The sequence below is a fragment of the Neofelis nebulosa genome, chromosome 1 (assembly GCF_028018385.1).
Source record: "Neofelis nebulosa isolate mNeoNeb1 chromosome 1, mNeoNeb1.pri, whole genome shotgun sequence".
Taxonomy (NCBI): Eukaryota; Metazoa; Chordata; class Mammalia; order Carnivora; family Felidae; genus Neofelis; species Neofelis nebulosa.
This window is the reverse complement of record NC_080782.1, coordinates 149194996-149221720: the sequence shown is the minus strand read 5'-3', so window position 1 is coordinate 149221720 and position 26725 is coordinate 149194996. Positions and strand designations below refer to the sequence as shown.

The window sequence follows — 26725 nt, the reverse complement described above, 5'->3', positions numbered from 1 at the left end:
GCATCCTTTCCTTTCCAATTTGATAGACTATGATACAAAGATATGCATTTGAATCCTATGTACTTAGAGACTATATTTAAGTTACACTGTTTTGTAATTAGCTTATTTAACAGTAGTTTAATGACTTAATTGAGAACTCAAAACAGCATGCTATGGCATTAAGATCTGTACAGTTATTTCATCACCCAGTAGCAATCAACCTATGTTTTAGGGAGAAAATAACAGTGGGGGGTGGGGGTGGGGATATGGAGGGATAATAATAGCATTTGGTAGAGGTAGAGACTTTTGACTCAAAACATCCAGGGAAACCAGATTGCAGATTAGGAGCATCTAGATAACCTATATAACATGGTAAAAGGTCAAGGATTTCCCAATATTGGTTATATTTATAGCATTTTAGAACTAATCAGGATTCTGGAGACCTTCTAAATTCAAAATCCTTCATTTACCAAATAAGGACACCATGACCTGGTGAAAGTAGGTGACTTGTCCAAGTTAGTGGCAGATGAGGACTACATACCAGGTCTTTAGCTGTCCAGTTAAGCACTCTCACATTTTCTCTCCAGTGTGAAGTCTATGATGTCCAAAGGAGATCTGCAGTATGACACAATAGAACTTATCTTCAACACAAATCCTCGTTTAGAACATGAGCTATTTAAACCTTCTGATGTAAAGGAGGAAGTTTTACTTTCTGAATTAAGATTTTTCTATTTTATATGGTTTTTCCTGCAGTGGTCTGTATTATCTGATATAGTAATTTATACTGCAACTGAAAGATTCCTACAGTCATTACATTTATGAGGTTTCTATGTTACATGACTATTATCACTGAACAGTTAATCCTAGTGAAGGGTCCAGTGAAAACTTAACTCACGTATGAGTTCTCTGATGTCGTGTAAGGTTTGTACTCCGACTGAAGGCTTTTCCACATTCATTACACTGATAGGGTTTCTCTCCTGTATGAGTTCTCTGATGCACTATTAGGGATGAATTCTTAATGAAGGCTTTTCCACACTGATCACATTCATAGGGTTTCTCACCAGTATGGATTCTTTGATGTTCAATAAGGTATGCACTCTGGCTGAAGGCCTTTCCACATTCATTGCATTCATAAGGTTTCTCTCCAGTATGAATAACCTGATGTACAGTAAGGGAAGATCTCCCAGTGAAATGTTTTCCACATACCATACATTCATAAGGCTTCTCTCCAGTATGAATTCTCCGATGTTGAGTAAGAGATGAATTCTTACTGAAAGCTTTCCCACACTGATTACATTCAAAAGGTTTTACTCCAGAATGAAGTCTCTGGTGTTCTATAAGGTATGTGCTTTGGCTAAAGGATTTCCCACATTTGTTACATTTGTAGGGTTTTTCTCCAGTGTGATTTCGCTGATGCAGGGTAAGAGTTGAGCTTTTACTAAAGGCTTTCCCACATTCACTACACTCATAGGGTTTTTCTCCAGTATGACTTCTCTGATGTACAATAAGATGCATGCTCTGACTGAAGGCTTTTCCACATTCATTGCATTCATAGGGTTTTTCTCCTGTATGAGTTCTTTGATGCACTGTAAGATTCATGCTTTGGGTAAAAGCTTTCCCACATTCACTACATTTGTAGGGTTTCTCTCCAGTATGAATCCTTTCATGTTGAATAAGGGATGAATTTTTACGGAAAGCTTTTCCACACTCTTTACACTGATAGGGTTTCTCTCCAGTATGAGTTCGTTGATGAACAGTAAGGTTCATGCTCTGACTGAAGGTTTTCCCACATTCATTACATTTATAGGGTTTCTCTCCAGTATGAATTCTTTGATGTACAGTAAGGGAGGAGCGTTCAATGAAGTGCTTCCCACATACATTACACTTATAGGGTTTTTCCCCAGTATGAATCCTCTGGTGCTTAAGAAGAGATGAGCTCTGGCTGAAGGTTTTCCTACATTCATTACATTCATAGATTTTCTTTCCAACAAACATACTTTGAGTTTTAATTAATTCAGAATTCTGTTTAGGGTCTTCTTTATGTGGATTCTGATTATGGGGCCTTTTTCCCACAGGAATACTTTGTTTTATATCAAGGATTGACCCCTGACTAGAACATCTTGCAAATTCATTACCTCCACATGTCCTCCTCTCAGTGAGGGTTTCTTCATGAGTAACTGACACTTGGCCCAGAGGTCTATCCTGGTTTTTCTGTTGCCCATCTAACCAATTATCAGGTTCCCAGGTTTCCCCTAAAGAAGAATGCCAGAGACCTTCCCTTTCCATTATTACCCCATAAGCTATATCTTCAGTAATATTGGGCTTTATAGTTGACTCTTTGGTTTCAAGTCTTGTCTTCCAATCTGAAAAAAATAAAAAATTCAAATGCACATTGGTTTCTGTGCTGGGAAACTAAAAGCTGTATAAGATGGGAATAAGAGAATGAAACTGTGAATAACTATAGGGCACATGTGAGAGCTTTCAAAGATGTCCCTACAACTGGGAAGAAAAACATAGGGAAGGAACAGTGAACCAGTCCATAAATAACAGGAGAATGAGAGGAGGCGGTAAGCACAGAAAAGAGTGAGCCTATGTACACAGCAGGGATGGACACTGAAATCACTGACCACTGGACAAGGCTGAATAATGAAGATGCAATGAAGGGAAGTATACAGACAAGGTGGGATTGGGGCGGGTGGGGAGCAGATCAGAAAGCCCTGCCACATTGTACCTGGTATTTCCACCAGCAGTTTCTTCTCTCCTGAAATGCTGTTTCTAGTTCTGATGCTAAATCTTTGTACAACATCACAGTGTGACACAGCAAAAGATTATTGGCTCTGGAGTCAAACATACTTGGGTTTAAAGCCTAGCTATTAACTTACCATTTTAACTAGTTATTTGATTCTCTGGGTTTGAGTTTTCACAGATAAAAAATAAAAATAATATGATGAGGATTAAGTAAGATAAATAATGCACATAAACTACCCTTAGGGAATATGCTTGTTTGGAACATAAAATACCACAACCTACTTGAAATTAAAGGGAGAGGGGCGCCTGGGTGGCGCAGTCGGTTGAGCGTCCGACTTCAGCCAGGTCACGATCTCGCGGTCCGTGAGTTCGAGCCCCGCGTCAGGCTCTGGGCTGATGGCTCGGAGCCTGGAGCCTGTTTCCGATTCTGTGTCTCCCTCTCTCTCTGCCCCTCCCCCGTTCACGCTCTGTCTCTCTCTGTCCCAAAAATAAATAAAAAACGTTGAAAAAAAATTTAAAAAAAAAAAAAAAAAAAAAAGAAATTAAAGGGAGAATGACACAATCTAAGGGTTATCCCCCACTCCCACCAACTTTCAACAGGGTATAAGTTTCTCATTCTCTTTAGGTAAGAGGGGCTGAAAGGGCTCTACCCTTTCCTAAATATCCATTCCTTAAAGATGTGAACTGGTGTCAGGGAAAGGCAAAGTAGGATCTGTTGAGCTGCTTGAGATCAGGCTAAAAGGAAGGACCTTGTGGCCACTAAGACTTTATTTTCTCAGAACCCACTTCTTATCCTAGACAAAATGGCCTGGGGCAATGAGAGCAGAGGACAGGAAACTACAAACTGAGAATCAGTTGTCAGCTTGACCAAAATTACCAGAACCAAGATCAATACTGAATCAACAAACCAAAGGCTTGTGGGCAGGAGAATTTACTATGAAGCCTGAGGTATGCACTAACTGGACCTCTTCCTTATAACCTCACCTGCTTACACACACAAAAAAGAAAAAAAGTGGAAAGCCACACAGGCTCTACTTCTAAAACACACACACCACCAAGTAACACCAGAAAGGACTTATCTGAGTGTGAAATACCAACAGGCAACACATGAACTGCCTCCTACCCCACCTCACTATCCTATCCAGCTGTCCAACTAAAGCTCTTTGAGAACAAAGTGCTACCCAATAAACAACATAAAGGGCAAAGGAGGATCCATTCACACTTTTAGACAAATACAAACTCCAGACAGAACTGCCCTCATTCAAAGATAAATGATACACAAAACATACCAAATTTGGAAACTATGTAGAGGTTCAAAGGCATCAAAAGAAAGAAAACAGGAAAAACAGTGACATACTGAGGGGATCTTTGCAACACCTGGCCCATACAGTACTAGAACCTAGATTTATAAAACATAACACTAAGCCTGCCACAAAAATGGGGAAGAGACTTGAATAGGCACTTAAGAAAAGGAAACCATAATGGTGAGTAAACTAGCAAAGATACCCAATCTCAACAGTAACCAGGGGAAGGCTGAGTAAATGCCAGTGAGATATGATTACCACATACACCTGAGTAACAAAATGAAAAAATACAGACTGATATCTTCAGATTTTAGCAATGTGCTGTAATGGGAACTTTCACATGCCACTGGTGGGAATGCAGTTTGGTTCAGATGTTTGAAAAAGTTTAGCACTACCTAGTAACTTAGAACAGGTACAAAGACTATGATTTAGCAAACCCACTAGTAGGTACATACACTTAATCTACCTTGCAAAGGTATATCACAATTCGTAAGTTTTAAGGTAACATTGTACACAATAGCAAAAATGGAAACGACCCAAATGCCCACCAACAGAATAACTAAATTGTCAAACATATATAACAGTAGAAATCAGGGAATGTTAAGGATTTCATGTTTGTGTCTCCTCAGAATTCATGTGTTGAAGCCTAATCCCCAGTGAGATAATACTAAGAGGGCCTTTGGAAGTCATTAAGTCATGAGGGGAAAGCCCTTATAAGAAGTGACACACACGGGGCGCCTGGGTGGCTCAGTCGGCTAAGCGTCCAACTTCGGCTCAGGTCATGATCTCACAGTTTGTGAGTTCAGACCCCACATCGGGCTTAGTGCTGACAGCTCAGAGCCTGGAACCTGTTTCAGATTCTGTGTTTCCCTCTCTCTCTGCCCCTCCCCTGCTCATACTCTGTGTCTCACTCTGTCTCTCAAAAAATGAATAAATGTTGGGGTGCCCAGGTGGCTCAGTTGATTAAGCCTCCGACTTCGGCTCAGGTCATGATCTCATGGTCTGTGGGTTTGAGCCCCGCATCGGGCTCTGTGCTGACAGCTCAGAGCCTGGAGCCTGCTTCGGATTCTGTGTCTCCCACTCTCTCTGCCCCTCCCCTACGCTCTCCTTCTGTCAAAGATAAATAAACTTTAAAAAAAAAAAAAAAAAGAATAAATGTTAAAAAGAAAATTAAAAAAAAAAAAAAAAAGAAGTGACACACACGACAGAGCCTGCCTCCTCTATCTCTGCTCTCTATCACAGGAGGATGCAGTGAGAAGGCAGCTGTCCATGAGCCAGGAGGAGGGCCCTCACTGGAAACCCAATCACACTGGCCCCTTGATCTCAGACTCCCAGCCTCTAGGAACTATGAGAAACACTTGGTGTTTAAGACACCAAGTCTATTGTATTCTGTTATAGCAGCCCCAACTACGACAGTGAACATTAACAATAAGATATATACATATAACAAAAAGAATGAATGAATAATTTATCTATACACAAATATATATAGTAAGAGTCCAATTAAGTAAATGTGAAAAACAGACTAAACTGTATCATTTAGAGATTCCTTTATTGATGGCAGTACTGTAAAGAAAAGCAAGGAAAGGGAATTATCACCAAAGTGAGAACAGTGGTTATGTCCTGGGTGGAGGTAGGAGGATATAAATGGAGAGGTTCACACAAAGCATTCCTAAGATAGTAGCAATGTTACAAATCTGGGTTCTAGTGTCTGGGTGTTTGCTTTCCTTATTATTCATTCATCTTTATTGTTATGAACTATAGAGAGAAGCAATGTGGCATAATGGTTAAGACAACAACTTTGGAGCCAGACTACCTGGCTCCACTTAGCTGTGTGACCATGTGCAGGTTATTTTTAACCTATCTGTGCTCCTGTTTCCTCATCAGTTAAATAGCACCTATTGCATAGTGTGGATGTAAGAACAAAAATTAGTTAACATTTACAAAGGGATTAGAAGCATATGTAGGTTTTTGCTAAATAGTACATGCATTTTACATGTTCTGTATGACATTTCTAAAAACAAATGAGAACAACAAAATATTTGTTGTTTTGGAAAATAATAATTTTAAGTTGAAACACCATTATGTACTGCAGAAAACTTAACAGTAAGATTCAGTATTTTTTCATGGGTTTTGGAGATCTAAAGTTAATTCTGGAGATTTGCTGTAGAAAAAAAAATGGACTACCAACAATTTTTTAAAAACTGGCTTAAGAGGGGAGCTTGGGTGGCTCAGTTGGTTAAGTGTCAAGCTTCCGCTCAGGTCATGATCTAACAGTTCATGAGTTCGAGCCCTGTATCAGGCTCTGCACTGAGAGCTCAGAGCCTAGAGCCTGCTTCGTTCGGATTCTGTGTCTCCCCCTCTCTTTGCCCTTCCCCCACTTGTGCTCTCTCTCAAAAATAAATAAATATTTTAAAATAATAAATAGATAGATAAATAACTGGCCTAAGAGTTCTCTCCAAGAACATAGGATGCCAGAAGACAGTGAAGCCATGTTTACAAGGGACTGAGGAAAGACTGATGTGACTCAAGAATTCCACATGGCTAGTACTCTATACATGTGTAGAGAAAACCAAAACATTCTTAAATATGAAAGATGTAGTAATTACAGTACTCCTAAACCATTTCTGAAATACTACTTAAATATTCAGTTTGAACAAAGGATTTATCCAAGGAGTTCCAGAATGTTCACTACTAGGAATCTGTTAATATATTAATAGGTCATGGGAAAAAGGACATGTGACCAACCTGATGGATGCTTCAAAAGTAATTGATAATGTCCAACATCCAATCCCGATTCAAAAACAAAATTATAAGTAATGTACCCAAGCATACACATAAAACACTACAATTCAGGGGCGCCTGAGTGGTTCAGTCGGTTAGGCATCCAACTTCAGGTCAGGTCATGATCTCATGGCTCTTGAGTTCAAGCCCCACATCAGGCTCTATGCTGACAGCTCAGAGCCTGGAGCCTGCTTCGGATTCTGTGTCTCCCTCTCTCTCTGCTCCTCCTCTGCTCATGCTGTGTCTCTGTCTCTCAAAAATAAACATTAAAAAAAAAACAAAACAAAAAACCTACTACAATTCATACTAACAACACCATCAAGGAAAGGATGATTACTATTTAATATTGTTCCCAAAGTGTGACCAATACATTAGGCAACTTAGAGGGGAGGAAATTTTTATTTTTCCCAGATCTCACAACTGTCTCCCTGGAAACAAAATCGTTAGGGTAGCTTTACTCAGAATTAGTGAAACGTTGAGGGGTTGGGACTGGAGCACTAAGGATCAAAAACTGTCGCTTTTCCAGGGCACCTGGGTGTCTCAAGTTGGTTGAGCGAGCGACTCTCGACTTCAGCTCTGGTCATGATCTCAGTTTGTGAGTTCAAGCCACACATCGGGCCCTGTGTGAACAGTGTGGAGTCTGTTTGGAATTCTCTCTCTCTCTAAAATTAAATGAATAAACTAAAAAAGAAAAAAACAAACCCATTGCAGCTCTTCCAAGATTGGATGAGGTTTCAGATGCTTGCTATTTTGCTACCTCATTAAATAAGGGTCCTGTAATGTGCACAGCGATATGCCTGGCCAGGATAAGCGTTCTTTGATTGTTAGCTGTTATCATTACCATTATTATTTTTTTTTTTTTAATTTTTCTACGTTTTTATTTATTTTTGGGACAGAGAGAGACAGAGCATGAACGGGGGAGGGACAGAGAGAGAGGGAGACACAGAATCGGAAACAGGCTCCAGGCTCTGAGCCATCAGCCCAGAGCCTGACGCGGGGCTCGAACTCACGGACCGTGAGATCGTGACCTGGCTGAAGTCGGACGCTTAACCAACTGCGCCACCCAGGCGCCCCACCATTATTATTTCATGTGAAACAATACACAGCTCTCTCTTCCTTTCCTTTTTTTCCTAAACAGGGCTTTCAAGTGATAGCTCATACTCTCTTATGATCTTAGAATGTCTAGTTATAGGATTTATATAATTTTGGTACTCATCAGGACATGAACAAGAGTCCCTAGGACCAAGGGTTTGGGAGAATATAGATCCTTCAGTCTTTATGGCTGACAGTGGCCACAGCAGAGGCCAAGAGCCTGCAGAGAATTGGGGTGGGTATAGCACTTGGGCAGCAGGTCTCGCTCTTCCTAGGGCAAGTCGATTTCTTTTTATCTTCTATCCCCTACGTAGTAGTTAAGCTACTCCTTCCACTCAACCAGACTATTTGGCTTTTCACCTGACTGGACTTCCTACTCTGCAGTGCATTCGCATATAGCAACCAGATTGATCCTCTGAACATGATTAATCAGTCCTACAAGAAATATTTATTGAGCCAAGTGCTGATTAGGGTGCTAAGGATATAATAATGAACAAAACATATTTGTATCCTTAGGAAACTTATGTTTTCGTGAGAGGAAGGAGGACAGTCAATATAGTAAATAAGTAAAATACTTAGGAGTTTATTGGCATACCTTATGGAAAAAAGAAAAGCAATAAAATGGAAACAGGGAACTTGATGAGTGAGGGGAAAGGTTTACAATTTTGCATAGTTTTCAGGAAAGGCCACAATGAAAAGGGGACACTGAAGCCAAGACTTTAGGGGCTAAGGAGGGAGCCACAGGACTATTGAAGGAAGAGCATCCCACACAGAAGGAACCACCAGTGCAAAGGTCCTGAGCCAGGGGTGGGCCTGCCCCGTGTGAGGATCAATGAACTATAGATATTCCTACACTTATTATGGTCTTTTAGATTAGTTTTCCTACTAACGGAGGCAAAGATAATGCATTTGTACTAAACATTAGGGAGATCAGATTAGCATTAAGGTAAATACGGATTCTGTAACAGTATATAAATTCTGTGTGTATGTGTACATGTGTTTACACACGCAGACGTACGCACGCACACGGCACATTTCTGAGAATGATACAAAGTCGTGTATAAAACACAAATAATAAGTTTCTATGTTTAGGGGTAGTAAAGGGTAGCTTCCTGGAGATCTTAAAATATTACAGAATCCCAGTTTCTTATTTTATAGACATAATCTTTGATGATAGATTTCTAATACTTCACACATGTTCTTATTTTTTTCCTTCAAAACTGATCACCAATGGAGTTAAGTCTAATGACCACTGATTAGAGGCTAAAAATTCACTGCTTTCCATATTACTAATAATTCCCATCTATTTCAACATTAACAAGTTTACTAGTAATAATGCTGTCTTTAGGAACAGCATTTCTGTCTTTACATTTTCTAAGAGGCAAAATCTAATGATGAAGTACCAACTGTATAGATGAAAACCTTAGTACAAAAAAGTAAAACGATCATCTAGAAGGAAAGTTGGGGGGTGCCTGGGTGGCTCAGTCGGTTAGGCATCCAACTTCAGGTCAGGTCATGATCTCATGGCTCTTGAGTTCAAGCCCCACATCAGGCTCTATGCTGACAGCTCAGAGCCTGGAGCCTGCTTCGGATTCTGTGTCTCCCTCTCTCCCTCTCTCTGCCTCTCCCCAACTTGTGTTCTGTCTCTCTCTCAAAAATAAATAAAATGTAAAAAAAAAAAAAAATTTTTAAAAGGAAAGTTGGGCCAGGATGTAGAAGTTCAATTTTTGCTAGATACTTGGAAATAAGAAGTGACAGCAAGGCAAGGAAAGAAAGTTATGATTTTTTTTTTTTTTTTAGAATTAGCATTAAACCCGAAGGCGAAAACAAACAAAACAAAATAAGAATCCTGTGTTCAACTTCTGGCATGTCATTCCCCCTCTGAGCCCATCTCTTGCACTTGGAGAGGGGCTGACAGTACTTACCCCATAGGGTTATGAGGAGTGAGTCATGGTGACTGGGCAAGAGCCGAATACAGCACCCCGTCCTCGACGCTTTCTTGTCTTGTTTTGGACAGGATAAGAAGACTCAATGATCACTTAATCTGGTAGTAACATCGAAGAAAACCTGGAAAAAAGCAGACCTGGCGTTTGCACACCAGTTTTCTGGTTATCATTCTCTTGCTCCACTTTTCTGGGTCTTCAGTTTCTCCCCTCTGCCCCTGTAAATACACAGTAGTCTCTTCGCTGGTGAACAAACCAGAGGCACTTGACCTCTGACTTCTTTCAGCTCTTACCCTTTCTTCCTTTTCCTCTAAAGTTAACTCTGTTGAAATGACAGTCTGAAACATCTTTACTCATCTACCCACAGCATAGTTCCCTCTGCACTACAAGTGCTCTTCCCCAAGGCCACGTCCTCAGCGTCCTTATGGCGAAGGCCCACAGCACCCTCCAGTTCTTAGAGCGCACCTGCACACTCCCGCTGCTTCTCTCTTCCTGTGGCTCTCCCTAAGTTCTCTCCTCCTCCTCTGACTACTCTTTTCTGTCCCCTTCGCTGAAGCATCTCTGGCCCCAAGCCAATCTCCTTGTCCTTTAAGGCCCCATCCTTACTTTGCTACTTTGCTTTGCTACTTTGCCTTTCTCACTCTCTTTTCCTGTTAATTAGTGATACTCATCGATACAAATGTCACAAACAGGATTATAACTTTTAAATCTATAGTTTCACCTACTTTCCCAAAAGTCTACATGATATCATTCCATATTCATTTAAACATATATTAAGTGCCTGTTCTGGCAGGCAATGTGCCAGGCAGGGGATATAAAGAAAAGTAAGCTCAATCCTGACAATTCAGTAAGCCCTGCACTAGTGGCTAGACAGACATTCAGAGAGACAAGGCAAATACAGTGTGAAATGCAATCATAAACAAATGAAGACCTTTAGGATTTAGCCCAATGGAGAAATCTGAAGATTGGTAAAGGAGAGGAAAACCCAGGATCAAAAATACATGTGTTTACCTCTGCTGCCTTCAGAAAACCCACCAAAATGACAGTGAGATCATGAAAAAAGCATATATAAACCCACTAAAGTAATCTACAGAACAAGGTGGGGGAAATGATGCACACATGTACCAAAAAAACAAAAACATATTCTCCTACAGACAAAAGAAATTAATGCATGCATTAGAAATGATTGCTGAGCCTGGGTGGCTCAGTGGTTAAGCATCCGACTTTGGCTCAAGTCATGATCTCACAGTTTGTGGGTCTGGGCCCTGCGTCGGGCTCTGTGCTGACAGCTCAGAGCCTGGAGCCTGCTTCAGATTCTCTGTTTTCTGTCTGAACCTCCCCCATTCACTCTCTGTCTCTCAAAAATAAATAAATGTTAAAAAAACATTTTTTAAAAAGATTGCTATAAGAAGGAAGGAAAACTCAGAATGAGAAGGCTCACAGAAATTTAAAAATAGAAATACATTTTTCAGAGAAGGACTGACACAATAAGTTTAAGGAAATCGTCATATCTCATGGCACTCTTCCCTTCAGCCAAGGCCATGCAGCCAAACAGAGTCTTTGCACCTACTTCTGTTCCCTATGCCCAGAATGTTCTCCCACACAGCCCATCACTTTGTGAGCTACTTGTTCAATATCCACCCTCTCTGATCACTCCCTCTAAAACAGAGCCTCTGTGGGGTGCCAGGTGGCTCAGTCGGTTAAGTGTCCGAATTAGGCTCAGGTCATGATCTTAAGGCTCATAAGTTTGAGCCCCGAGTCAGGCTCTGTGCTGACAGCTCAGAGCCTGGAGCCTGCTTCAGATCCTGTGTCTCCCCTCTCTCTCTGCCCCTCCCTGCTCACGCTCTGTCTCTCTCTCAAAAAAAAAATAAACATTAAATAAATACTGGGGAGCCTGGGTGGCTCAGTCGGTTGAGCGGCCGACTTCGGCTCAGGTCCTGATCTCGCGGTCTGTGAGTTCGAGCCCCGTGTTGGGCTCTGTGCTGACAGCTCAGAGCCTGGAGCCTGCTTCGGATTCTGTGTCTCCCTCTCTCTCTGCCCCTCCCCCACTCATGCTCACTCGCTCGCTCTCTCTCTCTCTGTCAAAAATAAACAAACATTAAAAAAAAACTAAAAAAAACCCACCAATAAATAAATAAATAAATAAATAAATAAATAAATAAATAAATAAAACACAGCTTCTGTTACCTGATCTAGTTCCCCTATGCTGCTTGCCTTTTCCACATGGCCTTGGGACTCTAAGTCATTCATTCCCTTCTTTCCTCCTTCCTTTCCTGTCCCTTCTCCCTCCCTGCTTTATTTCCTTACTAATTTTTTGTCTTCCCACTAGACTAATAAGCTCCATGGGGAAACCACCTGTCTTGTTTACTGCTATAACCACAGTGGTAGGGCCAGGGCCTAGTGCTCACAAAATATTTGTTGAATAAATAGGTCATTTACATAAGAATAAATAAAAATAGCAATAGTAATCAAATCCACAGAAATCTATATAGTAAAGGCACTTAAAGCTACCTTAAGGGATCATAAAATATCCAAAATTGTGCAGTATGTAGCATAAGCCCTACAAAATACATCTTTTGAACCAGTGATTCTTTAAAATCCTGTTCTAGGGGTGCCTGGGTGGCGCAGTCGGTTAAGCGTCCGACTTCAGCCAGGTCACGATCTCGCGGTCCGTGAGTTCGAGCCCCGTGTCAGGCTCTGGGCTGATGGCTCGGAGCCTGGAGCCTGTTTCCGATTCTGTGTCTCCCTCTCTCTCTGCCCCTCCCCCATTCATGCTCTGTCTCTCTCTGTCCCAAAAATAAAAAAAAAAAAATAAAATAAAATAAAATAAAATAAAATAAAATCCTGTTCTAAAGAACAGAAAGCTAACTGGAAACCAGCAGCAATGTTCAGAAGATTCTATTTTTCCTATCAATATGTTATTTTACTGATTTCTTTTATTGCTTTATACTTGATAGCCATACACTATCCAGAGATCAAAAAATATGTGTCTATCTCTTTAATTTAAAAAATATATTAAGAAGAAGTAGTAAATGCTTTCATATTGAGTAGAGAATAAAAGGGTGTAAAATGTGTTTTTTTTTTTCAGAAAAAGTGATAACATCTAACAGAGAAATTTCAGTTGTAATGGGGATTAGAAACCAGATAACAAAGACTAAATGCATTAAATGCTTAGAGGAGAAAGATCCGGATGCAGATTAAAAATATAGGAACAAGGGGCGCCTGGGTGGCACAGTCGGTTAAGCGTCTGACTTCAGCCAGGTCACGATCTCGCGGTCCGTGAGTTCGAGCCCCGCGTCAGGCTCTGGGCTGATGGCTCGGAGCCTGGAGCCTGTTTCCGATTCTGTGTCTCCCTCTCTCTTTGACCCTCCCCCGTTCATGCTCTGTCTCTCTCTGTCCCAAAAATAAAAAAAAATAAAAAAAAAAAAGTTGAAAAAAAAAAAAATATAGGAACAAGAAAGGGAATATGTAAGATGTGAGGTTACTAGTGAAAATAACAAGGCTAAAGTCACCTTCATTTGTTTTTAAATGAAGACTATAAACACGTGTACAAGTATGCAAATCAATGTTAGTTTCCTTTAGAAAGGCTGACAAAGCTTTAAATGAATGAGGGAAAAGAAAGCTATGGATACAGGGTATGGCTGAAAGACTCAGGAAACAGAGGAAAGAGAATATAGAGACAGCCAGAAAGGGACTCGGAGTACAGATGAAGACAGAAGAGGAAATAATAATTGCTAACATTTGCTGATGTTCAAGGCAATTAATAAGTGCTACGAATATAATAACTCATTTAAATCCTCATCCAGGATTCCCTCCCTTCCTGGTAAGGACTTTTGCAAGAGGATGAGCGACATGAGTAAGGTGGAGGCATTTGAGAGAATACACGTTGGTGGTGGTGCAGCCTCTCCTAGAGACCCAGGGAGCTCCACTGTGATTTCTTCTGGGGGGGACACACTCAGGTAGCCAGTTCCCGCCACCCAGTACTCACCTGGAGAGAGGCACGCTGGAAGTTCTTTTGTCACCTGGCTCAGTTCCTCCAGTTCCAGCTGAGAACTCACATTTGGTTTGGAAAGCCGATGCCCTGCTCAGGAGGAGACACTAAATTTGGGTTCTGAATGGAGTAAACCATTCCCAGCACCTGTCCTTGTCCCTTCCCCCTCAGGCCTCTGACGGCTCCATTTTCCAGCCCACATCCAAAGAGAACACCCTAAAACAGTGACCTATAACAGCAGGACTACAAGTGCAGATTCCTGAATTTCATTGGCTGTACAAGGTGTCAGGAGGTGGGGAAGGCTGTCAGCAGGGAGGTTTTGAGTTACGAGAAGAGGTCCTTACCCAGTGAAACCAAGTCCCTGTAGTTCTCCAGCATCACTTTCCCATACAGATTCCCCTGAGCAGAATCTAGACGAAGCCACTCCTCCCAAGTGAAATCTGCAGACACATCCTTGAATGTCACTGACTCCTGAAACTATAAATTCATGCTCAAAGGATTATGCCAATAAAATCCCCCTGAGGGAAGTGCAAAAACAAGCAGCATTAGAAGGGACAGGATAAAGAGATCTGTGTGAGAAAAATGTATTATCTGCCAAAAGAAACTAAATAAAAATGTGTATTATCATGAAATAATCAGAGATAAGTATAATATAGAAAATGCTTTGGCATTTAAGAACAGGAAGAGGAGGTATTAGGGAATAACCAGGAAACATACAGAAGGCTGCTCTAGATTACCACTGGAGAAAAGTAGGTGGTGTTCTGATCGCCTCCCATTTACCCCACTAATGAAGGAGGGATCCTGCTCCTTAAGCAGCACAAGATGAGTGAACACATGACACCCAGCACTGGATGGAAAAGACTGACAGCAATTTATCAGTAACTCATAGCCTGGGGAAGGAGGAAATACCCACCATACAGGGCCACGCAGGGGCTGCACCTGTGAACCAGCAGGGGCTGTGGGAGACAGGCTGTGTAGTGACAAGAGGGTGAGGTGACCCTTGGTTACCGTGGGAAGATGCAGTTGGCTTGTTTGAACAGTTGCATGGGCTGGTAGGAGGTGAAACCCATTTAGGTTTCACTGGGAGGGAGGAGTGCACCTGGTCAGGCCGAGGGGAGAGCTAGCTGAGTAGGGTGCTTTTCCTGCTGGGTTGGGGCAAGGAGACCAAGGGAACTCACAGCTAGGTCTCTGGAGCCCCCATGAGGCTCAAAGTTGTCAAGGCAGCACATGGAATTTCAGGCTTTACAATATAGGCGGGAATCCCAGTTAATGGAGGGAAAACGTGTACAAATAGGGTACATCTAGAACATGGTTGAGAGGACTAATAAAACACCCAGCTTGACTTGGAAATGGCATTTCAAATTTATAAGCCCATTTCAGCCTAGTTCCCTAGCCCTTAGACTAGGAAGCAAAACGGGATAGGCATTCAGTATCTGTTGAATGAGTTCACATGATGGTTACTTTTATGTATCAACTTGACTGGGCTAAGGTATGCCCAGATAGCTAGTAAAGCATTATTTCCAGGTGTTTCTGTGAGGACGCTCCCAGTGAATCAGTAGACTGAGTAAAGATCAGCCCTCAGCAATGTGGAAGGGCATCATCCAATTCACTGAGGGCCCAAATAGAACAAAGGCTAAGAGAGGACAAATTTGCTGGCTCTGCTCGAGCTGACACAGCCTCCTTCTCTGGCCTTCATACCTCTTGAGCCCTCAGACTTGGACCAGGACTTAGAACATCAGTCCCCTGGACCTCAGGCCTTTGGGTTTGTAGTAGGACTACATACACCTTGACTTTCCTAGGCCTCCAGATTGCAGAGGGCAGACTGTGGGGACTCTAGCCACCCTAAGCGCCTGGGCCAATTCCTTATAACTTCTTTCTATATCTATGTATATCCTCTGGGTTCTGTTTCTTTGAAGAACCCTGACTAACACAGGAAGGCAGCACTAACATCCTGAGTTTTGCACTAACAGGTGTGTCTGACACCTCACCTCATTTAATCCATATGACAGCCTGTTAGACTGATAGCACTAAAGCCACCATTTTATGATGAGAAATCTGAGGATGAAAATGGTTAAATCACATCTCCAAGATCACACAGCTGGGGACTCAAACCAAAGGCCATCTACATCTAACTCCTTGTGTTGTGAGAAGAGAAGGCAGCCAAGAAAAGAACCCTTGCAACCAACCCCCATCAGACAGAGTGGGGGAAGGGGGCGTGGGAGGAGGGATTGAGAGGGAAGGAGACTCAGGTAGGAGGAAAGAGAGTTTCAGGGAGGAAGGAGTGGGTCAAACAGAATGATGACTGAAAAGAGAGCTGCTGGTTGGAAAATTAGCTAATTTCCACAGAGTGGTGAAGGCAGAAGTCAGCTTACAGTGGATGAAGCGCTAAATGGAAGATCAGGAATAAGAAGCAGCTACATGAAATTATTTCAAACTTCTCTGAAAAAGATGAAAGAAGACGGTATGGAAAGAAGTAGGGACTAGATAATGGGAATAAAGCAGTGGACAAGGTGCTGTGCTGTGTAAGTGGGCAGAGGGCATAAAAGGCCCAGAGACCACAGATGGGACGGAACCAACGTCCAAAAAATTTGTGTGTTTTACATCCTGCTGGCTGTGAATCTCCAGAAAAAGTGTCAAAACAGAGGCAGAGTTCATTTGCTTTCTACCTCCTCATTTCCTCCTAATTATTTAATGAATATATCAACATTAAAAAAAATGTTAAAAACCACTCACAAATACTGTCAAGAAATGTAAAGATAGCTACTAGTAGGATCTAATTACACGACAGAACTTCCATTTTATGAAAGGAAAAAAACCAACCAAGAAAAATCATCAGTTTAACAAATGTCCTTAAGAAAGGACACTCTTTTGTGTCTGGGTGGTGCCTGGGTGGCTCAGTCAGTTAAGTGTCCGACTTCAGGTCATGACCTCACAGTTCATGAGTTCAAGCCCCGCATGAGGCTCTGTACTGGCAGCTCAGAGCCTGGAGCCTGCTTCAGCTTCTGTGTATGTCTCTCTCTGCCCCTCCCCCACTCACGCTTTTTTCTCTCTCTCTCTCAAAGATAAACAAATGTTAAAAAAAAAAAAAAAAAAGGACACAAGAAAGCATAATACACCTAGATAATTAAATAATCAGAAAAAGACCTGATACTTGTATAACAACATACGTAAATGAATTGACTTTCTCTATTAAAAAGACAAAAACTCTTGGGGTACCTGGGTGGCTCAGCTGGCTAAGTATCTGATTCTTGGTTTTGGCTCAGGTCATGATCTCATGATTCATGGGTTCGAGCCTTACGTCAGGCTCTGTAATGTGTCAGCACAGAGCCTGCTTGGAATTCTCTCTCTCTGCCCCTGTCCAGCTCATGCTCTCTTGTCCTTCTGCCTCTCAAAATAAATAAATAAACTTAAAAAAATTTTTTTAAAAAGAAAAACTCTCAAGTTGGTTTCAAATCTAGCACATACAAGAGATAGACCTAAAATACAAAGTTAAAAAATAATTATGTAGGGGGATAGAGACAAGATACAGCAAATGCAAATAAAAAGAAAGCAAGGAGAAAAGAAAAAAGAAGAAACAGGGAGGAGAACATATAAATAGCAGATAAGATAGAATATATGTGGAAACAAAACATAAGCCCCTTCTTTGTAAAAGAAGGTAACATCAGAAATAGGACATTCTCTTTCCAAAAATTAATCCACCTTTTTTTCAATAAATTGTCTTGTTAGCTGAATATATTGGACAAAATTAGAAGCTCAGATTCAGACACCTCTGGGCTATGGGTCTTCCCCACTTCCCTGTATTCTTGTCACCCGAAGAGCAGAGCTCCCAAGTTGCCACAGAGCTTGTCTTTACTACGAAACACTCTGGATCCCTGAACTATAAAAGGACTCATGAAGACTGATTTAGATAAGTACAAAAGAGCATTTTAAAAGGCTAAAGTGAAACTTAATTATATTATTCATAAAATATATTTGTTGTTAATCTCTGTCGTCCATAAAATATATTTGCTGCTAATCCCTTCAGATGTTTTTCCCTTTCTCCTTTCCACTCCATATAGGTCTTTTTCTTCCCCAGCACGTTAAAAGCACAGGGTATCTCATGGTGTTTGAAATAAGCAGATTCATGGGTTTATCTCATTCATGAAAAAGCTTTCTTAAACCTAAAAACACAGGCTTTTTGATCTTGTTATTCTTTGAAAACGTTAAGAATCAAATGGAATGAATAGGGATATTTTAAATGATAAAAGTATAATTTATAAAGAAAGTATGATAGTGAAGTTTGAGTCACAACAGCTACGAAATGTTTTCAGATATAATTCTTAGCAATCCAACTTAAAAAAAACCACAATCATGGTTAAATCTCAATCACAATAGCAACAAAAAAAAAAAATGAATCTTATAATATACTTAATAGGAGTATGTAAGATCCTTGTGATCAACCTTAACAAAAGCCATAATGAAGGGTCTGAATAAAACGAAGGGTAGTATTTTTATTCATTAGGAAGAATAAACATTGTAAAAGATGGTAGTCTTCCTGAAATTGATATAGATTTAGTGGAATTCAAATCAGAATTGCATATTTTTTAACAGTTACTGTTGGAACTTGGTGATAATAAATTTCAACTATAAAGGTAAATGCAAATGAATAGTCCAATAACCAGAATTTTTAAAAGAAAATCAAGGGGGGGATTTGCTTCAACAAAATAAATTATAAACAAATAAAATACTGTGGTACTATAACCGAGATCGATAGAACAGAGTCCAGAAAAACCTGTATGTGTATACAGACACATACATATACTTTTTATAACATATGTATAAATAGAATATACATTAAAGGTAGGATTTCAAATCTATGGAGAATAAGTACATTATTGAGTAGATTACATCAGTTTGAATGCCAGCTCCTCAGAGGTGCCACTCCGGCTCTGCCTAGCTAAAACTGACATCACACTCCACCACGCTGCCCTGCTGGGTGGCCACCACAGCACCTAACAGTGTCCTCAGTGATTATTTCTTCTTCATTGCTGTGCCCAGACAGGATCTAGGAGAAAGGGACCCATCCTGACTCATTCACTGCTCTCTTCCGAGCGTAACCACATAACATGTGGTAGGCGGGTGCTCAATCCCTGTTTAGCGAATGGATGATGAAATGCTTCACCACATCTTTAAATGAAGTTGGACTAGGAGCACCTGGGTGGCTCGGTCGGTTAAGTGTCTGACTTTAGCTCAGGTCATGACCTCACAGCTCTTGAGTTCAAGCTTCATCTCAGGCTCTGCGCTGACAGCTCAGAGCCTGGAGCCTGCTTCGGATTCTGTGTCTCCCTCTCTCTCTGCCCCTTCCCTGCTTGTGCTCTCTCTCTCAAAAATAAATAAAACATTAAAAAAAAATTTAAATGAAGTTGGACTACAATCTCTCATTATATACAATAAATTCCATATAGCCCAAGGATGTAAATTTAACATAAAACTAATAGAAAATGTAGAAGAATATTTATATAATCTTAGGATACAGAAAGCCTATCAGAACCTGATTCCAAAGCCAAACAAAGGAAAAGGAAAGTTAACTGCATAAAACTTCCAAAACTGGTTTCTGGCAGAAGATGTTATAAACAGATATAAAAGAAAAATGACAGGGAATGAATAATATTGGTGATTTATGGCAAAGGATTAGTATCCACATTACATAAGAGGCTTCTTTTATACATAAACCACCCAGTATAAAACTGGGCAAAGGATGTAAATAGGTATTTAAAAGGCCAGAAGGATGCTTAGTTTTGAGAGGTTGAGACCTGTAATTATATATTATAGCCTTAAGAATTTTTTTTACAACTACATGCCTAGTATTTATATTCAGAAAAAGAAGATTAAATTTATTTTTAAGTTTATTTTGAGAGAGAGGGCATGCACGCACAAGCAGGGGAGGGGCAGAGAGAGAGGGAGAGAGAGAATTGCAAGCAGGCTGTGTACTGTCAGCACAGAGCCCAATGCGGGGCTTGAACCACGAACCGTGAGGTCATGGCCTGGGCCAAAACCAAGAGTCGGACACTTAACCGACTGAGCCACCCAGGTGCCCCAAGAAGATAAAATTTAAGGGCAAATATGAGTCATATTTGTGCGATTCACAGTCACATCTCTGGCCAATAGGGGAAAGACGCACTGATGTGTCCCAACTCCAAGTGTCATGGTCATCCAACATAAAGACTGAGGAGCTGTTCCAGGATAAGGGAGGCTAAGGAGATGTAGCAGCTGAATCCCAGTTGTAATCTAGATTGGTTCTGGACCAGACAAAGGACATTTGTGGCAAAATATGTGTAAGGTTAGCAGATTAGCTAATAGCACTGTATCCATGTAAATCTCCTCATTCAGTACTTGTATTTTGGTTACATAAAATGAGCCTGTTTCTAGGAAACACCTACTGAAATATTCAGAAATCAAACCAGTGATTGCCTGGCATAGGCGATGTAGACTGGATGGTGGTGACAACACTTTCTGAGGTGATGAAAATGTTGTCTAGCTTGTTTGGGGCAGTGATTATGTTGGTGCACAAGTTTGCCAAAACTCAATGAATTTATATGCTTAAAATGGGTTATTTTATATAAATTATACCTGGGAAAAAAGCTGATTTTAAAACACTGTTTTAACTAAATAGAATCAAGGCTACTGACAAACAAATCACAACCTTCATCAACCAAAATCTTCTGAACACTCCCCCTTTAAACCTTCTTTTCCAGAAATTCCGTCTTTCTCCTGCCTATATTTTGGTGTGTTATGAAGCCTTTTATAATGGAGCTTGACAATACAAAGGAGAGAAAGTAGTACAGAAACAGAAATCACAAGAGCTAATAATTGTCTTTATGAAGCCTTCTTTGAAGTGGTTCCTTTGATAAATAAGTGACATATCTGATCTTACGAACAGACAAAACACAAGTCCTGTAGGATTGGAGGAGACAAGGTTACACAAGCCTAACCTTAAAAAGAAAACAAAAACAAAAACAAAAACAAAACTTAGGGTCTCCTGGACCAAGTCCCCCTAATATCTTATTCCTTTTCCAGAGGACCAACACCTCCAGGTTCTAGTAAAAACTAGCAGGTTCCATTTGCAAGCAATCTTGCAGGGCAAAAAAAACCCCAAAAAACAAAAAACCCTGGGCTTCTCACTACTCTTTCATGCATGATTTCTTTCTTTCTTTCTTTCTTTCTTTCTTTCTTTCTTTCTTTCTTTCTTTCTTTCTTTCTTTCTTTCTTTCTCTCTCTCTCTCTCTCTCTCTCTCTCTCTCTCTCTTTCTTTCTTTCTTTCTTTCTATGTTTGTTTATTTTTGAGAGAGAGAGACAGAGCACGAGCAGGGAGGGGCAGAGAGAGAGGGAGACACAGAATCTGAAGCAGGCTCCAGGCTCTGCACTGTCAGCACAGAGCCCAAAGCAGGGCTTGAACTCATGAACTGTGAGATCATGACCTGAGCTGAAGTCAGACACTCAAACAACTGAGCCACCCAGGTGCCCCTGCATGATTTCTTTTAGCTGTTGGGACACTGCTTCTTCCTAAGAAAGCTAGGAACATGCCAACTCTCTTATCAAAATTCCTCCTCTTCGAGCCAAAGCATAAGAGACTCTTAAAAACTGAGAATAAACTGAGGGTTGATGGGGGGTGGGAGGGAGGGGAGGGTGGGTGATGGGTATTGAGGAGGGCACCTTTGGGGATGAGCACTGGGTGTTGTATGGAAACCAATTTGACAATAAACTTCATATATGGAAAAAAAAAAAAATTCCTCCTCTTCTACCCCCATGCCTAGCATACACACAAACTCCTTCCTCCTTCCTGGAATTTGACCCCAAACTTTGTATCTGATTCCTTCTCACCACCAGTCACTGCCACATTTGCTCCACCAAGCTGGAATAATGCTAGGAATGCCTTACCAAGAGTACCTTTAACATTCCAGTAACTACGCTGGGCACTTTTTACTTACATTCTTTCATGTTTCAACAGAGGCAGGAAGTACATATTATTAAACGAAATGAACCAGGTGAAATGCTTAAGAATGTCAAGTATGTGGCAAAGGATCAGTTAGTGTGGTTATTTCCATCATCCTCATTAGGAACTTCAGGGAAGTCAGGTTACTTATCCAAGACAATGCAACTATTAATGGTAGAGTCAGGATTTAATCTTGGGACACTTTAACTCCATCACAGCAAATCTTCTCCAGTTATTCCTATCCAACCTTACTTCTCCTGGTTGCCACACTGATGTCCTCCTCCAGGTCTTGGGACACTGACAGTCTGGGTACCTAGCCATACTTGTTCTTATTATCCTATTCACGTACGGTCATCATGACTGTATCTTGTAGAGAAGTGACTTCTTTTACGTTCCCTGAGAGTCCGTGAACCCTGTAAGTACCCAGACCAATTTTCATATGATTTTCGTTCCTTTTGTGACCCTTGAGCGCCACCAAAAGCCCAGCAGTCCAGGGCTTCCAGCTGAATGAGGGCTTCCAGCTGAGGACAGAGCTGAGGACAGAGCTGAGGGACACTAATGGGGGATATGTGGGAAATTTTCAGATTTAGAGATTTCTGTAGCCCTGTCCTCTGCAGTGAAGCCCAAGTACAGTATGGGAATAAGTAGTAGGGAGTAAGGGAGAGGTTTCAGAGAGAAGGAGCTTACCTGAGTTCCCAGTGGCAGAGGCTGAGAAGCCATTGCCTTCTCTTTCCTTCCTGTGGGACCCTTCCTAGGGGATGGGCAGGATCCAGAGGAGACGGAGCTGAGGGAAGGAAAAGAAACCATGAGAAATGAGGCTCCTGCAACAACAAAAAATAAAATACCTACAGAGAAACCAAATAAGATACGTGTGGTGTTGACTTAAGAAAAACTGGAGTTTTTATTTATGAAATTTATTTTACTAAGCTATTTAGATTCATAAAGGATGAATAGAGAGACATACCACATTCCTGGATAGGATGTCACAGTATCCTTAAGTTGTCACTTCTTTGAAATTAATTTATAAACTTCACATATTTCCAACCAAGTTATATCAAGTAATAGTATTTTAAAGATCATTATGGAAAAGATGGTTTTTTTTTTTAAATTAATTGTGTTGTTTAACAACAGCCAGGAAACACTTGGAAGAATGATGAGGGAGGACCTGTCCACCAGATATCTATAAAGCTACAGTAATTAGCACAGTGTTATGGAACAGGCTGAGTCATTTACCAGATATATTGTTGACCACCAACTGTGTACCAGGTACCATCCCTAGGGGAGAGACACCATTACAAATACAGTTGTAAACCAAACAGATAAATTTTCTCTCTCACAGATTATAGTCTAGCCGAGAAAAGGGTCAGTAGAACAAATTAAAACCCTTCCAACACAAACGGTTCAGAAAAAATTTTACACATAAGAATTCAGGATATGAAAAAGTGATCTTTCATATCAGTGAGAAAAGGATGAACTAGGACTTAGAACAAGGGCTTACCATTTGGAAAATAAAAGTTTGCACATAAAATGAAGCTACAGTACTAGAAGTACAGATGAACTTTTTGTGATCATAATGGGATAGATGATGTCCAAACACAGACTTGACACAGACTTGAAGGGATGGTTTTCATGTCTAACCATATGAAAATGTAACATTTCTGCCTAGTTTGAAAACACTGTATCATACAAAATTTAAAAACAAAACTCAGATTGCATAAAAATATTCATTAGTGTTCATAATGTAAATTTAAACAACCTTCTCAGAAAGTTAGAGTATAGGAACACCCAGACTTGATGTGGGTCCATCAGGCACACACTGCAAATGTTTACAAACTGCTGTTTCTGGAGAGAATAAGATGGGGGAGGTATCAAAAGCCTTACAGTATGACCCAGAAATTTCATGTGAAGAGATTTAAAGAATGAGACAGGGATGGCCTATATTGTTTATAACAGATGAGGAAGACAAAAAAAAAAAAAAAGCTGAGAAAGACTACAGAGGCTTAAAGGAAGGAGTGAATAGGGCACAAACATACTTTTTCTCACACCCTTTAAAATGAGAATTGTTTTTAAACATTAGTATAACTAGATGTTTTCAAAAAATGTTTTGTAAAAAGTTTTTTATCCACTTGGCTCAAGTGGTACTTACACAGATAAAAACATTTGTAAAAAATCGCGAAGCTTAACATTTGTGCACTTCAAACCCTTTCCAAATGTATTTCAAAACTCCTTTTTAACGTTTATTTTTGAGAGAGAGAGAGAGAGAGACAGACAGGCAGAGTGTGAACAGCGGAGGAGCAGAGAGAGGGGGAGACACAGAATCTGAAGCACGCTCCAGGCTCTGAGCTGTCAGCACAGAGCCTGACATAGGGATCAAACTCAAGAACCGGGAGATCATGACCTGAGCCACCCAAGGCCCCATAAAACTCATTAACAGTAAATGGAGAAAAGGATACTAAAGTCTACATCTTTGTGTAAAAACAAAGCATTTCAATGCTCATTCATATATATACACGCCAAAATGCAGTTTTCAGGTAATTTTTTCCTTTATGCTCCTCTGAATTTTCTAGTTTTCCTATAGTGAACTTTTTCTTTTTGGGGGATGGGGGAGGAGGAGAAAAAATTGCTTTAAAAAAGGAAAGAAAAGGACTTCCTGAAATAGAAAATCTGCACGGGGTTGCCCACCCCCCCCCTCCCCATTCCTAGAGGAGATGGGTCAAGGGGAGCCCACGCCAGCACCGCTCGGAATCGGGAAACATAGAGGGCGCGTCCAAGATACGAGGTCTACACAAAGGGCAGGTGCCGGAGCCCCCAGACCGCGCACCGGGTGCAGCATCCCCCGAGACTTCTAAAGCGGGGCCCGGAGAAAGCCGGCAGGGAGGAACCCAGCGTGCGAACGACTCCCAGAGCCTTCGGCCCCTCACTGGCCCCTCGGGGGGGCCGCACCAGGTCCTCCGCCCTCGCCGCTCCTGACAGGTGGCGGCCCTCAGCTCTAGGTATTCCCACCCGGCCGGGCTCCCGGGACGAGAGAGGGCGCACCTGGAGCAAGCGGCCCGGCGCCGCGCAGGGACGGAGAGAGCGCTGCCCCGGGCCCATCCACCTCCGGCCCCGCCCCTCAGGGGCCTCGCCAGGCCGTCCCGGCCGCCTGCTGCTTGGGTCTCCGCCTGGCGCCAGCCCGGTCCGGCGGGTTCCGCCGCAGCCCCGCACTCACCCTCTCCCACTCCGAGCAGGGCAGGAGCAGCTAGTGCTCACGCAGTCCTGCCCGGCGCCTACGCCCGGGGCGCCGGACTACATTTCCCACAAGGCCGCAGGGATGCGGCGCCGGAGTGAGTGCGCAGGCGCGCGCCCGGGAGGGTGGGGCGCCTTCGACTGTAGGACCGTGGTGGCTTCCAGCAGCGCTGTCTCACGTTAGGGAGATTTTGTCTTGAGAAGCTGGGTGGGGACTGCGTGGCGACCTTACCCCCGCTACCCCAAGGAAGCCCCTCCTCGTTAGAGCCTGTGGGTGCCTAACTCAGGCGTAGGGGAGAAAGTGGAAGAGAACCTTAAATAAGTCTCACTTTTCTGGTGTGAAATAACCAGTCTCTTCCAAAGTTTGTCAGAAGGTAGTAACTTGCCGCATTCTTAGTGGGCACTACGTGAATGGTGATTAAGGTGCCCCCAACCCTAGCTCAGTGTCAGGCGCTATGCTAAGTGCTTCAAGATTAGTACAGTGTAGACTGCAGCAAAAATCTCCAGTTAAATATATGGCCAGAGTTGTTTCAGCTGGAACACTGGAGAAATAGATGACATTTGGTAGCTCAAGAGATCAATATGGTAGTGCAGATTGTAATATTTCGTTTTATAAAGATAACTGCTAGTCTCTTCTGTCTCTTTCTACTGCTGTGACAAAGACTTGACCAAACTTCAGACATTTCCCTCTGAGTCCTCTAGGCCACATCTTTGGGCCCAATCCCTGTCCTGCAGAGCCCTAGTTTTAGCAAGAATCCTGCTAAGTCAGTTTAGGTAGAAGCCCCATTCTTGATATATGATCAAGTTCCTTATCCTCTACTCTTGATGTTTACATTCTTGTCCTGCCTTTAGCAAGAATCCTATTGAGACAGGTTTGAAAGAATCCCCCAACTTTGCTGTCTCCTTTTGGTAATTCTCCATCCATGATCCCCTTACTCTACTTGTTCCTGTAAATCTTCAGCTGTCTTTGCTGTATTGGGAGTGGAATTCAATTTTACTGAAGCCTCTCTCCCCTATTGCAGTAGTACTGAATAAAATATTTCTTTACTACTTTTAACTAGTGTCTTTATTTAACTAACTTTATTTCCTTTGAGAGCAGCCCCAACTATTGCAAAATGTTGAAAAATATGAAAGTCTTCACAATTCATTTATCCAAGCTAAGTAAGGTAATGCAGATAGTACCAAACTAAGTAAAAAATATGTCATTACAGTATGACAAATACCTTGAACCAACAGTTTATCCACCACTACAGGGCATTCTTACATTAGCAACTACATGAACATATTCATCATAGTTGCTCTGGTATAGAAATGGTCCTTGATAAAACTCAAAACATAAAGCATGCAATTTCCAAACAAGTAGGCAGAGGGTATGGAACAGGGAAGAGGGAAGACAAAATAAATAACATGACATGACATGACATGACATGAACTACATCCACAAAAAAAACTAACAACCCAGAAACAAAAATTTAGACCAAATGTACATAAGGAGATGGTAGCAATAAACCTAGGTCTATCAGTAACTACTAGATATGCACATGGAATGAACTTTCGAATTAAAAATACTGTAAGACTAGATTGTTAAAAATATAGATATCTGCTAAAACAAGGATACACACATCTTCTAAGTAGAAAGATGGAAAAAGATACACCTGGCAAATAATTAAACAAAGAAAATTCATGT

General features: G+C 41.4%; 1 protein-coding gene across 5 annotated transcripts; it reads right to left on the bottom strand.

Annotated features, from left to right (window-relative positions):
- Window positions 1-89: 89 nt before the first annotated feature.
- ZFP2 (ZFP2 zinc finger protein) lies at window positions 90-25109 on the bottom strand. 5 transcript variants are annotated; one of them, XM_058739195.1, is made up of 7 exons: window positions 25022-25109; window positions 22501-22597; window positions 14186-14318; window positions 13839-13931; window positions 9833-9990; window positions 875-2342; window positions 90-594 (listed from the first exon to the last, which is right to left on the bottom strand). In XM_058739195.1, exons 6-7 carry the CDS (start codon window positions 2263-2265, stop codon window positions 540-542), a joined length of 1446 nt encoding a protein of 481 aa, XP_058595178.1. In that variant the 5' UTR covers window positions 2266-2342; window positions 9833-9990; window positions 13839-13931; window positions 14186-14318; window positions 22501-22597; window positions 25022-25109; the 3' UTR covers window positions 90-539. The 5 variants fall into 5 exon arrangements, with proteins under 5 accessions (XP_058595178.1, XP_058595173.1, XP_058595196.1 ...); XM_058739190.1 differs by having other exon boundaries at window positions 13839-13934; window positions 24850-25083; XM_058739213.1 differs by having other exon boundaries at window positions 9833-9974; window positions 13839-13934; window positions 24850-25083.
- Window positions 25110-26725: the final 1616 nt, after the last annotated feature.

Excerpts from the sequence above, each read along its gene's own strand:
- ZFP2 (XM_058739195.1), bottom strand. The coding sequence starts at position 2,265 with ATGGAAAGGGAAGGTCTCTGGCATTCTTCTTTAGGGGAAACCTGGGAA. Across the intron at positions 595-874 it reads CGACATCAGAGAACTCATAC|ATCTCCTTTGGACATCATAG; the intron begins GTGAGTTAAGTT and ends GTCATACTGCAG.